Below are 14430 nucleotides of genomic sequence, written 5' to 3'. Positions count from 1 at the left end.
GTAACGTCACACCCAAGGCCAAAGTTAATTACAATAGTACTGAAAAAGTCGCAAAATTTGCAATTAGTTTTATACTTTTTATTTATAATAAATAAATGAAAATAAACTTTGAACTGCATCATTTTTTACCAAATTTTTGTCTGGTTTATGTGGAAGTTTTTATTCGTGTTACTAAGTAGTTTTAACTTTCACAGTGTTATGTCAATGTTTATTGCACCATTTACCCATCTGGCAACCTTGATACTGTTGTCTGCTATCAAAAAAGTTCAGAGGTTTGCGGTCAGACAAACCGCTCCATACTCAGACCTTAAACAAGTCTTGGTCTCGTTGATTTGCTGCAATAAACCAATTTACATGACCAAAGTCGGCTAGTCTAAAATTGAGTCAAAGAAAGCAAGCATTTCTTTAAAATTCACACATAGAAATTGTGAACAAAGTTAAATCATTTTTTACTATACGTCAACATAAAGTACACGGAAGTTGACTTCTTTATTATGACCAACACAGAAAACTTTTTCAATTTTGAAACGGCAGCACTGACCAGATTAGATGGAGACTTTAAATTGTCTTTTGTTGGATACATATCATATTAACAGTGGCTTAATGTTAGTAGTTGCCACTAACTACTTTGTACAGTACGAGTTCTAAAAAAATTTCTCTGTTTAGTAAGTAAACTTCAATTTTAAAGTGATCTTGATCTTATTGTTCTTCAAGATCAAGATCACACAAAAAAAAGTGATCTTAGATCAAGATCACCAAAAAAAAAGTGATCTTGAAGATCAAGATCACGCCCATCTCTGAGTATAGTACACACAAGTTTTGCCCAAGCGGTTCGATGGCGTAGAATAACTCAGCAACAACACTACATTTAACATTATAAAAACAAAAAAAACAAAAAGCAAACGTTTTCGGCTAGTCATGTAGCCATTTCGATTAGGAAAGGATTTTTCAGTTCACACAGCCAGGCAATTGTATCTCTAAACTATAATTTATTTGTTATATTATTTGATGAATTCAATAAACTTTAAAATAACGAAACAATGGAAGTATATAATCTGATTCATAATTGCAACTATTAAAATAAAACAAAATCTTTGTACAAACAGTAAGTTGCTAAACAATTGAAAATATTGATGAAGCTTTTCGAAGTGCTGAAAGATGCTGGAACTGATAAGTCTTAAAGCTACTTTTCTTGCAGACTCATTTCTTAAGCTGTAAGACTTCGGTTCTCCTGTAAGACAATGATAACATTTGCAAAATAAGGTACCTGCAGCCATGGCCACCTAAAGATATGGCCTGATTTGTCACATTTTGCAGAAATTTTCAGGTTTTTCTAACTTTGGGCGAACGTTTAAATAAATTTTTCAAAAAATTAGATTTTTACGCTTATTTTATTCTTTTCCCCAGATGACACAATAAATCTTAACATCCTCACATGTTGAAAAACAAAAGAAAATTTGATTTCGAAGATTTTAGTCAGACTGTTAATTTTCAATAACAGTCTGATTTTGCGTTTTTCAACTTACTTTTTCTCATTTGCTACTGCTTCCCCAAGGCAACAAAAAAGTTTTATGTCATTAGGAAACCGCAAAAAGTAAAAGCATCTCAGAAAATGTCAGTGAAACACTAGCAGTAGCTGTAATCAAAATCTGCAAAATGTGACAAATCAGGCCGCATCTCCAGGTGGCCATGCTGCAGCTAATAAGGCCCGGTAATTTTCAAACCTAAATACTTCATAATTTTGAACGAAACTTGGAAAGAGTATACTTTGAGTCTATCTAAACAACATATCTGTGAAACAAGTTTCTAAGTAAAAGGAGTTGTGAAATGTTGAAAAAATAACAAAAATCTCAAGCGGGCCTTATTAGATGCATGGGTTGTGAATAAGGCCCGCTTTGAATTCGCACCAAAAGTGATAAAAAAGGTGTATTTTCACAATAACAACACCACAAAACAACTTTTAATCGACAACACAGGCACAGAACTACAAATTAATATATACAGAGACAGCTATTCCCTCCCTCCACGCTCCATTTTTTTTTTAAACGACATTGTGTTTTAGATAAGGTAGGGAATAGGGAAGCCAAAGTATTTTTATACTGACATTATGCTTTTTCCATTGGAATAAAAAAATTGGATTAATGGTGTAACAACAATTGTTTGGGTCACTCAAGTCTTTAACCCTCACTTTCTTAACCAGGGGTGCACAACGGTACAATTTTCCTACTCCATCAGCCTTATTACTAATATTAGCCTAAACTGATGATCATTATCAGTCTTGTATTAACTAGAAAAAAGTTCAAATTTTTTGGTTTTACTTCATCAGCATGCACAATTTGCACATATCTTTCACATAAAGTGCAAAAAAAAAGGAAGTCAAAGCAGTTTGTTAACTGCAGAGCAGTCTAAAATATGTGAAAATTAAGAAAACCACTCAATTTCATTCCCTCAAACTTCAACTTTCCGTAACTCAAAAAGTTCTGAACCTTAGGCTTTGCAACTTCACCAGTCAGTCTCAATTCACCATGGCAGCAATCAGAGCTTCCACTTTTGTTTAAAAGAGTTGTAACAACAAAGATCCCGGGGGTGGGCCTTATTAGCTGCAGAGACCTTACAAGATAGTTAACTTATATTCTAAACTGTAGCTTATAGACTAGATAGATAAAACAATATTTCTTATGGTAAGAGTAAATAAACCTGTTTAGAATGATGAAGGCGAGAGCAATGAGCACAAGCTTAATCCCAAGCGCAGTGGCAACAAACATCCAGATAGGAACACCTGGAAGCATATGGAAAGTAGCATAATGCATATCAATAATACAGTTGTATGGTTTATCTTAGTCATATGAATGAAAAAAAAAAATGCTAAGAAAAGAACGACAATCACACCCACAACCAACTCTCCCAAAGGATCTTAAATGTACCAAATTTAACCGAACTTTTAAAGCCAAGATTGGACTCATTAGCCATTTAAGAACTCACTGTTAGCTTTTTATTTTTATTGCGAAGGCCATCATCCTCGAAGGCGAGGGATAGGTATCATCATCATATGAGCTGTTATATCATGTTTATCAAACTCTTTTTGCCGCGGCCTAAAGTTCACTTATTTTTTGATCAAATCACTTTCGCGGGCAATTATAATTTTGCCTTACTCATAGATTCCTGGGATTTCAGCAGCTCAAATTCAACCCTTTTGTTATCTGAATTTAGGCCGCTTGATTCAATTAACTCGTTACAATGATTCAATTCAAAGAAATGGATTTTGCTCGCTGAGTAGGCTATATCCCAGCCAGCAAGCCCATATGGGCCCCATATACTATTTTAATGGGCTTGTGGGCATGTGGGTTTTATGTGGGTTTTTTTGTTTTTGCCATATGCGCCCAATATGGGCTTTCTTGCAGAATGTGTTGCTAAATAACAAGGTGGAATATAAAACTTCCAATCTTCAAATGCGTGATCATATAAATGCATTTTAATAAATTTAGCCACATAAAATTATTGATCATGGGCTAAGCATGAAATATTGATCGGCTTCCCACTTTGTTTATGGGCAGACCATGGGCTGCCCACTTTGTTTATGGGCAGACCATGGGCTGCCCACATTTTTTATGGGCAGAACATGGGCAGCCCACATTTTTTATGGGCAGATCATGGGCTACCCACATTTTTCATGGGCAGGCCATGGGCTGCCCACATTTTTTATGGGCAGACCATGGGCTACCCACATTTTTCATGGGCAGGCCATGGGCTGCCCACATTTTTTATGCGCAGACCATGGACTGCCCACATTTTTTATGGGCAGACCATGGGCTACCCACAAAGTGATTCAAAAGTTTGTGGGCAACCCATACTAATATGATATACACCTCGATCAGCATTTGTCTAGAGTTCTAGACTTTGAGATTTTTTAGTTGTCTCAAACGACTTTTGTTGATCTTTTAAACAAACACAAAATGAAATTGAACAAGCAAAATTACTGGAGGCACCTTGCTATGCATTGCGCAAAGCTCACTGCTTGCAGTTGGAGCACTTTGGCAAGGTTAGCAGTAGTACTACTTTTTGTGCTTACGTACCACAAATAGGAAAATGTCACATGGAGCTATATACCTACTCGTGCGTTGTTGATCAAAATAAAACAGTTCATCATCGTGTGCACTGTCTGCAGTTGACGCTCTTGGCTTACGCCGATTGAGCGCTTTACTGGGGGCACCTTGCTATGCATTGCGCAAAGTTCAGTGCTTGCAGTTTGGCACTTTGGCATCTGTCTGCAGTTATATACCTGATATACATATGGGCAGCCTGTATTAGATTTATAGGTTACATATGGGCAGCCCATATTAGATTTGTGGGTTGAGTGTGAGCAACCCATAAATGAATATGGGCAGCCTATATGGGGGCAATGTGATGCCCGCGGACACAATGTGTATGGGCCCCATATGGGCATCTCACATGGGGCCCGTACATCAGCCCATATGGGTCCCCATGTGGGGCCCATATAGGCTTGCTGGCTGGGATAGTATACTTGTTCTGCAAAATATAACTAAGTCTACATGTAGAAGATTTAACCTCTTCCAAAGCATTCTTTTTTGTAAACCTCATTCGGAGTGTCAGCAATGTCCTTTATAAGTTGCATAGCATCTTTTATCTCCCTGTAGAAACAATAAACACGTAAGACTTTTGTGTAATATTTTTTGTGAACAGATAGCAATGAAGAAAATCTAAATTTAATGTAGCTGTGGGTAATGGGCAGGGATTCATAGTATAGGGATCGCCAACTCGGCTGGATATCTGACAAGCGGAGTGCAAAAGTGTTGCCAGATATTTTTTTAAAAATTTTTAGTAAAAATATCATTTTGGCATTTTTAAAGTAGTAGTTGCCCAAACCTTGCCCGTAAATAAACGTACAAGCTTTGGGCTATCACTACTGTACTTTTTAAAAATGCCAAAAAATTAGTTTTTCCAAAATAAAAAAATTGGTAACACTTTTACACTCCGCTTGTCAGATATCCAGCCGAGTTAGCGATCCCTATACTATGAATCCCTGGTAATGGGTATGGGGTAAACGAATTCCGATATCACTCATGCAGTAAATATCAAAGATAGATAGATATTTTTCCATCATAGTTGCTGTAAAAAAGTAAACAAGATGTTAAAGAACGGCAGCTGCGCAGAGTTGTTTAACTTTTCGAATCTCATCAGTGCAGAATTGGTGCATCATCAGTACAGCCTTGACACCTTATCCGTGCAGCATTGGTACCCAGACAGCAAATCAGTCGTTTTTTACATGGATTCAACGTCGGTAAACGTAAAAAACGAGAGGAATGTAGATAGAATGTAAAAAGACTGATTTTGTGCCTGGGTACATCATCAGTGCAGCATTGCAAACCACATTAAAGCATTGTGAGCACTGAGCAGTTTGGAGAGGAGTTTAGTTGACCAGAGTGATAAAATAAGAGTCATGTCCCACCTTTGGTTTTTATTGTTCCACACCACACCCAGCAACGAGCGACTGGTGTCTTCAGGGTAACCATAACCACCATCCTCACAACCGACGATTACGATCCATATCGTAACTAAGCATTCCATGGTGAGGGGGGCGTGATACGACGGACAATTTGGATAAAGCTCTGAAGAACATTATTCATGAAGTATTTCAAATTTACAAAAGCAAGTAAGGTACGGTAGTTCTTTTTTGCTTATAATGTAGACTACTGGTAAGTACTCGTTGTATTACTACAATGCTATTCTTTAACATGGCGAGTCTCCTACGGTAGTTATAAATGACGGTGCACGGTCGTTTGGTCGACAGGACGTTTGGTCGACAGGACGTTTGGTCGACAGGACGTTTGGTCGACAGGACGTTAGGTCGACAGAACGATTCATTTTTGGGTTAGGGTTAGAGTCAGGGTTAGATTAGGGTTATGGTTAGTTAACTAACCCTAACCCTAAAATAAATCGTTCTGTCGACCTAACGTCCTGTCGACCAAACGTCCTGTCGACCAAATGTCTGTCGACCAAACGTCCTGTCGACCAAATGACCGAGTACCATAAATGACGTGTCTCCTGCAACTCAACAGTTGTGAACTGAGCAAGTGGCTGAATCTGGCAAATGATAAAACTGAGCAAGCCGAAACTTGGCATGTCACAAGTCAGTAAATTCAGTTTAGCAAGCGATGGTCAAACAAGTCCGACGTGAGCACGTAAATCTCATTTGCTGACTTGGCAGTAGCTGAAATATACTTGCTGAGTTGTCGCATGCCGAGTGGTCCGATGACCTAAATGACAACTCCAATTTTTAACTGATATAAGACTATAACCCAAATTCTCTTCACAATACCCTTTTCACCTATTTATGATAAACTCTCATTCAAGCTTCACATACACGTTTATGCGATCATGTGCAATCAGCCGCACAGTTGTGACGCTATGAAAACAAATTACTTAAAAATGATGCTGTCAAATTTGTAAAGTTATAGGCTACCGTACATATTTGCAGACAAAATCATATATGACGCGTAGAAAAAATAAGACAGACGGCGCCCTTTCAGCACCTACCCATTCCAAATCCATCGTATTGCGAATCAACGTCATCATCAAAAGCAGCATCCGCGATGTCCTGGAAGTACTTTATCAGCTGACTAAAACATAATTCCGATTCAATTAGTGGAACAGAATAGCAGGTGTAAAAATTAACATTTATCTGCTCAAATAATAATCCGTTTACTATACTGAAGTGCATAAAAAGATTAACTTGGGCTACTACGCAGTAACTTATCGTGTCACAAAATCTAGGACATTCATTCCATAAAAATGGGGCCTTCACCAAGAAAAACGAATGACTAGCCTAAATGTCGGAAACACATGAAGATAGTATATTGCATGCTTTGGTTTCTTCGCATTTTGAAAGAAATTTTGTCGATAATAATCTGTATAATGTACGACAGAAATGTGTGCTTTTATATAGAGCTGTATCCATCGCAGAATGCGTTGGTCCTCAGAGCTTTACAAAGCAGACAGTAATATAAGCAAGTTACTGCTGCCCCAAAATTATCCTACAAAAAAAAAATTACTTCAGGTTCATGGCCTGGAAAGTAGCGTTGAGTGCCTTGGAGATATTCAAAGGATTATTCCACCCCTCATCTGCTAAACCAGCTCTTCGTCGACAAGACTGGATGCATCTGTTCGAGTGCGGACCGCGATATGTGTAGCATCCATCAGGAAATACTAATAAAAGTTGACACACGTGTCAAAATAAAAGTTAGTCTTTCTCGAGTGCAAAGTCATAAAAAGATATGCGACGTCCTTGATACAAAGTGGCAACAACTTTGTGCATTTTTTGCAGTTCCTTGCTGCCAAAGTCGCAAAATTACGTGACTAAGAAGTTTAGATCGCCATTCTTTCAGTTAGAGTCAAGCAGTTCATCTCACAGTTTCGAAAATGGGTTTTTGAACTTCTGTTTGATGTGTAATACTTTTCTACTTCAGTAATTACATATGTTCCAAGATTATACATGTAGTATTTTGCTTTTCCAAACTCAATAAATATGGATTTTCTGTTATGTGTTCTCTTAAAATTACGATAACTACACAAGTACATAATTATGTTCCAAGATTATGGCACGAAAATCAGTTAATGGTTTTCAAGGTTTCCTTTGATTAATGTAATTTTGAAGATTAATAAAGCTTACAAAAGCCATTAATCACTCGATTCACATTCCAGAATGCAGTAGGCCTATACGTACCTAAGCCGTAACACTCTTCTTGATAGGTCCCATTAACGTCACTTGGGATCAATGCATTGCGGTATATAGATAGCATTTGCGTTCTTACTTGTCTAAAAACAAGGGTTATAAGCGAAGTTACTTTTAGGAAATGCAAAAAAAACAAAAAAAAAAACAAGCTACTTTGCAGTTAACGAAATCGGATTCCACCATATTTTTGTTTCGGTTTATAACACAGCAAGCATAACATAAGTCCAGCGAAAACACCGCTTAAATTAATTATCACCTACATGCATTGTATGTTAACGACAATCTGGTTTGCAATATGCTATCAGTAAAACCAAACTAGAACGATAGTTAATGAGTCTATATGGAGTCAGTGCACAACCGTAGTTTTTTTTTATTCTGCTTCCAATGCACTGCCAAAATACATCTAAAGAAATTAGCTGATGATTGATTGGTTATAAAGGGCAAATCAATGACCAATAAGAATCTTTAAATTTGTTTGCAAACCATAGGTTATTGGTATAGGCTATTTGTGATAGGCTATTGCCTATTCATGGAAAAAGCATTTCAACTATCAATCAATTGTTCCATTGTCAAGCATTTCTTTTCCACTGAGAAACAAACGGTGCTAAACCAATGCCCTTTTACGGCAAACGTTTCAATTATTATTATTATCAACCAAATATGTTCTTTCAATGAGTAACAAACCTTTGATTCTTGTCTGACCATCTTGAATCGAAAGTTGAGTCGTTGAGACTTTCAGGATAACCGAGGCCTTCTTCAACGCAAGTAACACCCTTCCATATCGAGTTGAGACAGTTCAGAGTGAGAGTAGGATGGTAGAATGTACAATTCGGCAAAAACCCTGCAAGGGGTATTTTTTGCTTAACGACGTAATCTGAAGTTCACTTAGTTTATTTTTTCCTGTACCTAAGCAATAACCGTGTAATTCAAAGAAGACACTACCAATCACAATATACGACAAACCGGATGGTGAGTTATAGATCGCTTAGATCTAACTTAGGTTCGAACAAACCACCTCGAAGCGTCGAATAAACTTAAAAGCGGTTATTCAAGCGGCAACAAAACATTTACTAATCTCAGTTTCAAAGAAGTTCTTACTCATGCCAAAGCCTTGATTTTGATTGAAGAAATTGCCACCCAACGCTTGACGATTTACTTCTCTCATGTGACCGAGAAGCTGTCTGAAATACAAAGCAAACTCACGAACTTAAAAGTAGTGTACTTCACAAATTAATGTAGATACAAACCATCTGTGTTAATCTGATGTTGCGGGTTGTTCTGTTTTAGCCTGAACCCGCAGCATCAAGTTAAAACAAGACGTTTGTCATTTGTGAAGTAAACAACGATCACGCTGCTAAAAGCGAAACTCAATCTATTTGCTTAAAAGTAGTCATTGATGAGATTTGTCAAACCCGACTAATGAGTGAGGATACGTTGGACAATGGGTAATGTAGCTTAAGCTTAAAAGTTAATTTTAAAACAAGAAATGGTACAAAATCAACAATAGTAATCAGCATTTTTCATTTCTATTATCGTGGATATATAATATTGTTGGATGATAAAGTAAAACAGCAAATTTTCTTTGTAATCTGTTTCTGAAAGTTGAAGTGTTTGTTATTTTCCTTGCAACTTCAATAAAGCTAAATTTCAATGGATAACGAGTAAACAAGCCAGGGGTGACTTTCAGATATTGCACTTTAGGAAATGTAGAGATTAGTTTTGACGACTCTGCAAGCGCTCTTTTTATGAGTATTAGCCTAAGTAACGATAAAAAGGACAAAGTAAGTAATAATAAAATGTGTGTTTTTAAACAACGCTGTATTCATCGCAGATGCATACGTTGCTCAGCGCTTTAAAAAGCAGACAGTGTCAGTGCAGTTGTATAGACGCGCAGCCTAGTACAATATGTTGAATCTACCCCTTTTGCTGAGTGGCAAGCAGGAATTAGATTCAGTACAACTTTTAAAAAGTCTTTGGTACGACCCGACAGGGCATCCAACCCAAGCCTACCGATTTAGATTAAAATAAAGGACAAGATAAACATGCGCGCATAACTAAATGCTAAGTAATACCTCATATTCATAGCATCAAAGTATCTCTTTAGTGGAATCGTCCAGTTTTCTGGATTGTTCCATCCTTCCCTCACCAATCCAGCAGCCTCTCTGATCGAATGGATGCATTCAACACTAAACGGACCTCGAAAGGTTGTGCATCCAGTCGCGAACTCTATATATTATGTAATAATTACCATCACCTTGCCGGCTTATTGACTTAAACCAGCAGAATTTAAATATTAATAACATGAGAGAGAATGAACTGGAAATCCTGAGAAGAACGGAAAAGTCAATGGTGAGAGCAATGTGTGGGGTGAAAACGAGAAGGGAAAAAAGGACTGAAGAATTGTTGGATATGCTAGAGATGAGAGAGACCATAGACCAACTGGCAAGGGCAAATGGAGTAAGATGGTATGGACATGTGATAAGGAGGGAGAAAGGAAGTTTTCTTAGAAAGGCACTAGATCTAAAGGTGGATGGGAAGAGGAAACGTGGTCGTCCAAGAAGAACGTGGAAACAACAAGTGAAGGATGAATTTAAAAAAGTCGGACTGAAGGAGGAAGATGCAAGGGACAGGGTGAAATGGAGAAAAGGGATTAAAACAATTGCTGCGCGGAAACAATCGGCCACCCCCACTAGTGGGGAACAAACCGACGATGGATTATGATGATGATGAATAACATCAATACAATCAGACACAGTCGGCTGCATAGCGGCGACAGCCTTGGTACGACGTTCGAAAAGACGCGGGTTCGACACCGCTCATGAGCATGTGGCTGTGTTTTTGGCAAGAAATTTAAAGGCATCCCTGAAGGTGGACACGACGATTGGCTTTCTAGACTTCCCGTCCTCTCAATCTAAATCCTCAACTACCGGGTGTACGCTTGGATACGAAACAAATCAATAGAGGTCCTCACCAATTCCAAAGCATTCCTTCTGGGCGGATGTATTCGCGGCAACAATGGTACCGCCCGATGGGTTGGAGATCGATTGGACAAATGCCCCAATTAAGATGGATGAGATAACGGCTTTCACTTGCCTGAATACAAAATAATGAAGAAATTTTATTAAAATGAGACCGATATATCATTTTTACAAATTGTAACATAACGTTCCTTTTTGAAGTTTAACAATTGTGTAACTTAAAGTTTAACAAATTTATTATCCATCTTCTTCGTTTTCTGCCATACTCGAGCTAAGCATCAACTGCCTCTGATGTAAAAAGTTTCCCAGTTTTTCGGCTCTTGGATAGTGTATAAGATCCGTAGAGCAGTGATGTTTTTGCTTCACTTTTATTGCTTTCAATTGAATAAGTAAATGTTTTCCGCCTACCAGGTTCGCAGACATTATTTTTCAAAAGCAAACTAATGTATATTTCGATTTCTGATGAACAAAGCGAGAACAAAATCGTTGACAGAAGACGCTATATCATCATCATCATCAACATTCATTATCATCATCCATTACTATATACGTATATATATTGTATAAATTTTCTTAGTTAACAAAAAGCTAATATTGGAAAGCTTTTCCTTCTTACCTGTGAAAGATGTATATAAATGATGGAGTACCACCACGTTTAACAAGACTTAGCCTATTCTGATATTTCAGGCCGCTGAAGTCTCTGGTAGACAAGCTTAACTAATATCGAACAGCGAAGACAATTTCACTTCTCACCTTTGATTCTTATCTCCGTATTCTTCATTGAGTTGATCAAAAGTTAACCTGCCGGGATAACCTTCCCCGCTTTCCTCACACCCGACAACCCCTTTCCATATCGAGTTGAGACAATTCAAACTCAGGACTGGGTAGTATCTTGTGCAGTTTTCAAAAAAATCTTTAAAACAAGATAAATTTATGATATTCTAGTTCAAAAATTGCTCAATACAACTACAGGGGTTGTTTTAAATGCATTTCGATTATACTAAAATGATAATTACGCAATTTTTACCATCATTTTTTATTTGAATTGTCTGCAGTTCATATACCATTAAATGCAATCCTTGGGTCACAATGAAACCACATTACTGGCCAGTATGATTCACAATCCAACGACAAATCATTAATTTTTACATAACAATATGCATACCCATCCCGAAGCCAATCCTCTGCGAATCTTTATCTCCTTTCAAAGCCTTGTCTTCGATGTTTTTCATGTAATCTATTATGTCTCTGAAACGCGTGATTGAGATATTAAAAAATATAAAACTTCCACAATTAGAACGACAATAACGTTGCTTGTATGTCGTTGACTGTATTCTAGGTAAAAACCAATAAAACACAAAACATTTTAGAAGCTACAATATGTCGCGTAGCCATATGTTTCTACTCATTTTCTTGGTTTAAGCTGCTGGGACCGAGGTTCTATGCTTTTTCCATCCCTGGCTCACAATGTTCCAGGAATATACACTGTAAGGCTACTAAAAAGCAGCCACTCTTTGATTTCATCTGACATACAAAACTTCCTTCGGCTGAAAGTGGCACAGTCGTTGATAATAAGGTCTGCGGTCTGTTCCTCAGCAGTTAGCACCAAGTTCAGAAGTGAAAGATGCCATTCCCCATTGATGGATGGTTGCATGCACTTGCACATTTGCATGCACAAATGAGGAATCGCTACATCCGCGATCTGTGAGTGTGGTGATGAAGAATAAGCCGCAGACCTCACCCTCTGCAACTGCGGCATCTACCATGCGCCAAATGGTGTGAGTGGTCTGCGTGAATTGGATGACGAAACAATTCAGTGGCTGCTTGACACTTACCCATTTCTACCCCGAGTCGCCGCCACTGCTCAAGGATGGCAAAAGGCAGAGCTTCCCGACCGTTGGAGTGGCGAAGAAGTTTCATACGAAGAAGATGGTTGATTTGATACATTTATGCATGTTTCTCTTCTTTTGAAAGCATCCTCTCAAATTTAACTTTCACGAGCAGTTGCAACAGCACAGCTTTACACACTTTACTCAAGGTTACCGTATGTTTAGCAAGTCCAAGGCGTCCCTTTCACTCTTAGTCATATTTTTCGCGTTGTTCCAGCCTTCTGGAGCCAATCCAGCCTCTTTACGAATCGTGTTATAACACAAGTCAGTGTGAGGGCCTTTGTACGTCAGACAGCCGATTGGAAAAGCTGGACAGAAAATTAAATCGTCATAAAGGCGTCGTTACCTAGCACTTTGATTGATTGTTTTTGGGAATCTTTATTCTTGGAATGAGAAAGTTTCTTGGTCCGAGAACAAAAAATCCCAAAAGCTTTCGGTACGACAACCGTGGCTTCATAAGCAATTTTATTTAAATGGAATTACATATGATAACAAGCACTTACGGATTCCAAAGCACTCGAGCTGCGCGGTCTTATTGGCAGCTATGGGTACCTCACCAGGCCTAGTAGGTCCTTGTAGTTCAAACGCATCAAATTTCACAACGTCCATAGACTTCTTCACTTGCCTGCGACGAATCAACAACAATGCAAAAGAAACAGAATACTTGGAACTAACAAGAATCTGTTGTTGAATTTATATTTTTTTAATTACCACTTTCTTTTGCGTGTATGTTTTTTTGTTACTGCATTTATATCTAAATGTGGTTAAGAGTACACAGTGTGGAAGTGTTTACACTCGACAATTGTAATTAACGTGCCGGTCCTACGCTATCCTTTTGTAAGGTTGGTTGTAGTCGGCTACATTTCCGATTGGTGAGAGCCCTGGAACAACACTCGTAAAGGGCGCCGGTTCGACACCGCTCAAGAGTATGCAGTTATGTCTTTGGCAGAACACTTAAAGGCATGCCTGGGAAGTCACGAAGATTGGCTTCCTTGCCTTCCTATCCACTTAATCTTCATACCTGTGGTGATGATGGCAACCAGTGGTGCAGCGTGATAATTTTTTCGGGGTTCACTTTTTCAGCAAACTTAGTCTAGCCTACTTGTATATTATAAAAAAATACCTGGGTTTGATTTAACCGAGAACGTTAAGCCCCACTGTTTTTGTTTTTACATACAATATATGTAATATGCTTAAAGTTTACTGAAAAATGAATACCCAAAAAATGATTACGCTACGTCACTGATGGTAAAACTAAAACTAAGTAAACATAATCTTCACTAACCTTTGATTTTTACTTCCATAAAGTCGATTGAGCCTGACATTATTTATTTTACCAGGAAAGTGTTGCCCTTCGTCCACACAACCGACCACCTCCCTCCAAATGTTATTGAGACATACAAGAGTGAGCACAGGATGGTAAGTCGTGCAATCTTTGAAAAATTCTGAGGAATTACAAAAATAGGTTACTTGCTGTTGTTTCCGTTGTTTTCATAGAATGCTTATATACACTGGTAATTTACAGACCTTTCCCTGTGTGACGCATAAAAAAATTGGTGACCTTGCGTTAATATCACCAGAATAAAAATGCATTTTCACACAACTTTAATGATAAAATATTATAACTATATTGATGAGATTTTTTTTCTCCATTCAAGTTTGATGCAGCTCTTGACTGCGGTGTAGCGAAGTACAGCTTAGTTGTATTGCTATACAGCAAAAATAATATTCTTCCATACGGTTACGGTATCTATAGATTAGGTGAATTTTTGTTTGTTACTTCTCTTTGCAGACTATTTTCACATTCAGACAA

General features: G+C 37.9%; 1 protein-coding gene across 1 annotated transcript in view; it reads right to left on the bottom strand.

Moving 5' to 3' along the window:
- Window positions 1–580: 580 nt before the first annotated feature.
- LOC145786377 (uncharacterized) overlaps window positions 581–14430 on the bottom strand; it is a 32566-nt gene continuing 18716 nt past the window's right edge. The window contains exons 29-44 of the mRNA XM_082598022.1: window positions 13903–14062; window positions 13121–13242; window positions 12772–12925; window positions 11894–11976; window positions 11482–11641; window positions 10722–10843; window positions 9823–9976; window positions 8849–8931; window positions 8435–8591; window positions 7742–7833; window positions 7071–7224; window positions 6556–6638; window positions 5468–5627; window positions 4567–4649; window positions 2698–2779; window positions 581–1231 (exon numbers count right to left, since the gene is read on the bottom strand). Of these exons, the coding sequence (XP_082454148.1) occupies window positions 1201–1231; window positions 2698–2779; window positions 4567–4649; window positions 5468–5627; window positions 6556–6638; window positions 7071–7224; window positions 7742–7833; window positions 8435–8591; window positions 8849–8931; window positions 9823–9976; window positions 10722–10843; window positions 11482–11641; window positions 11894–11976; window positions 12772–12925; window positions 13121–13242; window positions 13903–14062 (1880 nt within the window). The 3' untranslated portion in view covers window positions 581–1200. The remainder of the gene's footprint in view (window positions 1232–2697; window positions 2780–4566; window positions 4650–5467; window positions 5628–6555; window positions 6639–7070; window positions 7225–7741; window positions 7834–8434; window positions 8592–8848; window positions 8932–9822; window positions 9977–10721; window positions 10844–11481; window positions 11642–11893; window positions 11977–12771; window positions 12926–13120; window positions 13243–13902; window positions 14063–14430) is intronic.

Source organism: Aplidium turbinatum, chromosome 17, assembly GCF_918807975.1.
Source record: "Aplidium turbinatum chromosome 17, kaAplTurb1.1, whole genome shotgun sequence".
In the NCBI taxonomy this organism is placed as follows: domain Eukaryota; kingdom Metazoa; phylum Chordata; class Ascidiacea; order Aplousobranchia; family Polyclinidae; genus Aplidium; species Aplidium turbinatum.
Note: the sequence above shows the minus strand (reverse complement) of the source record. Positions and strands in the feature narration are given on the sequence as shown.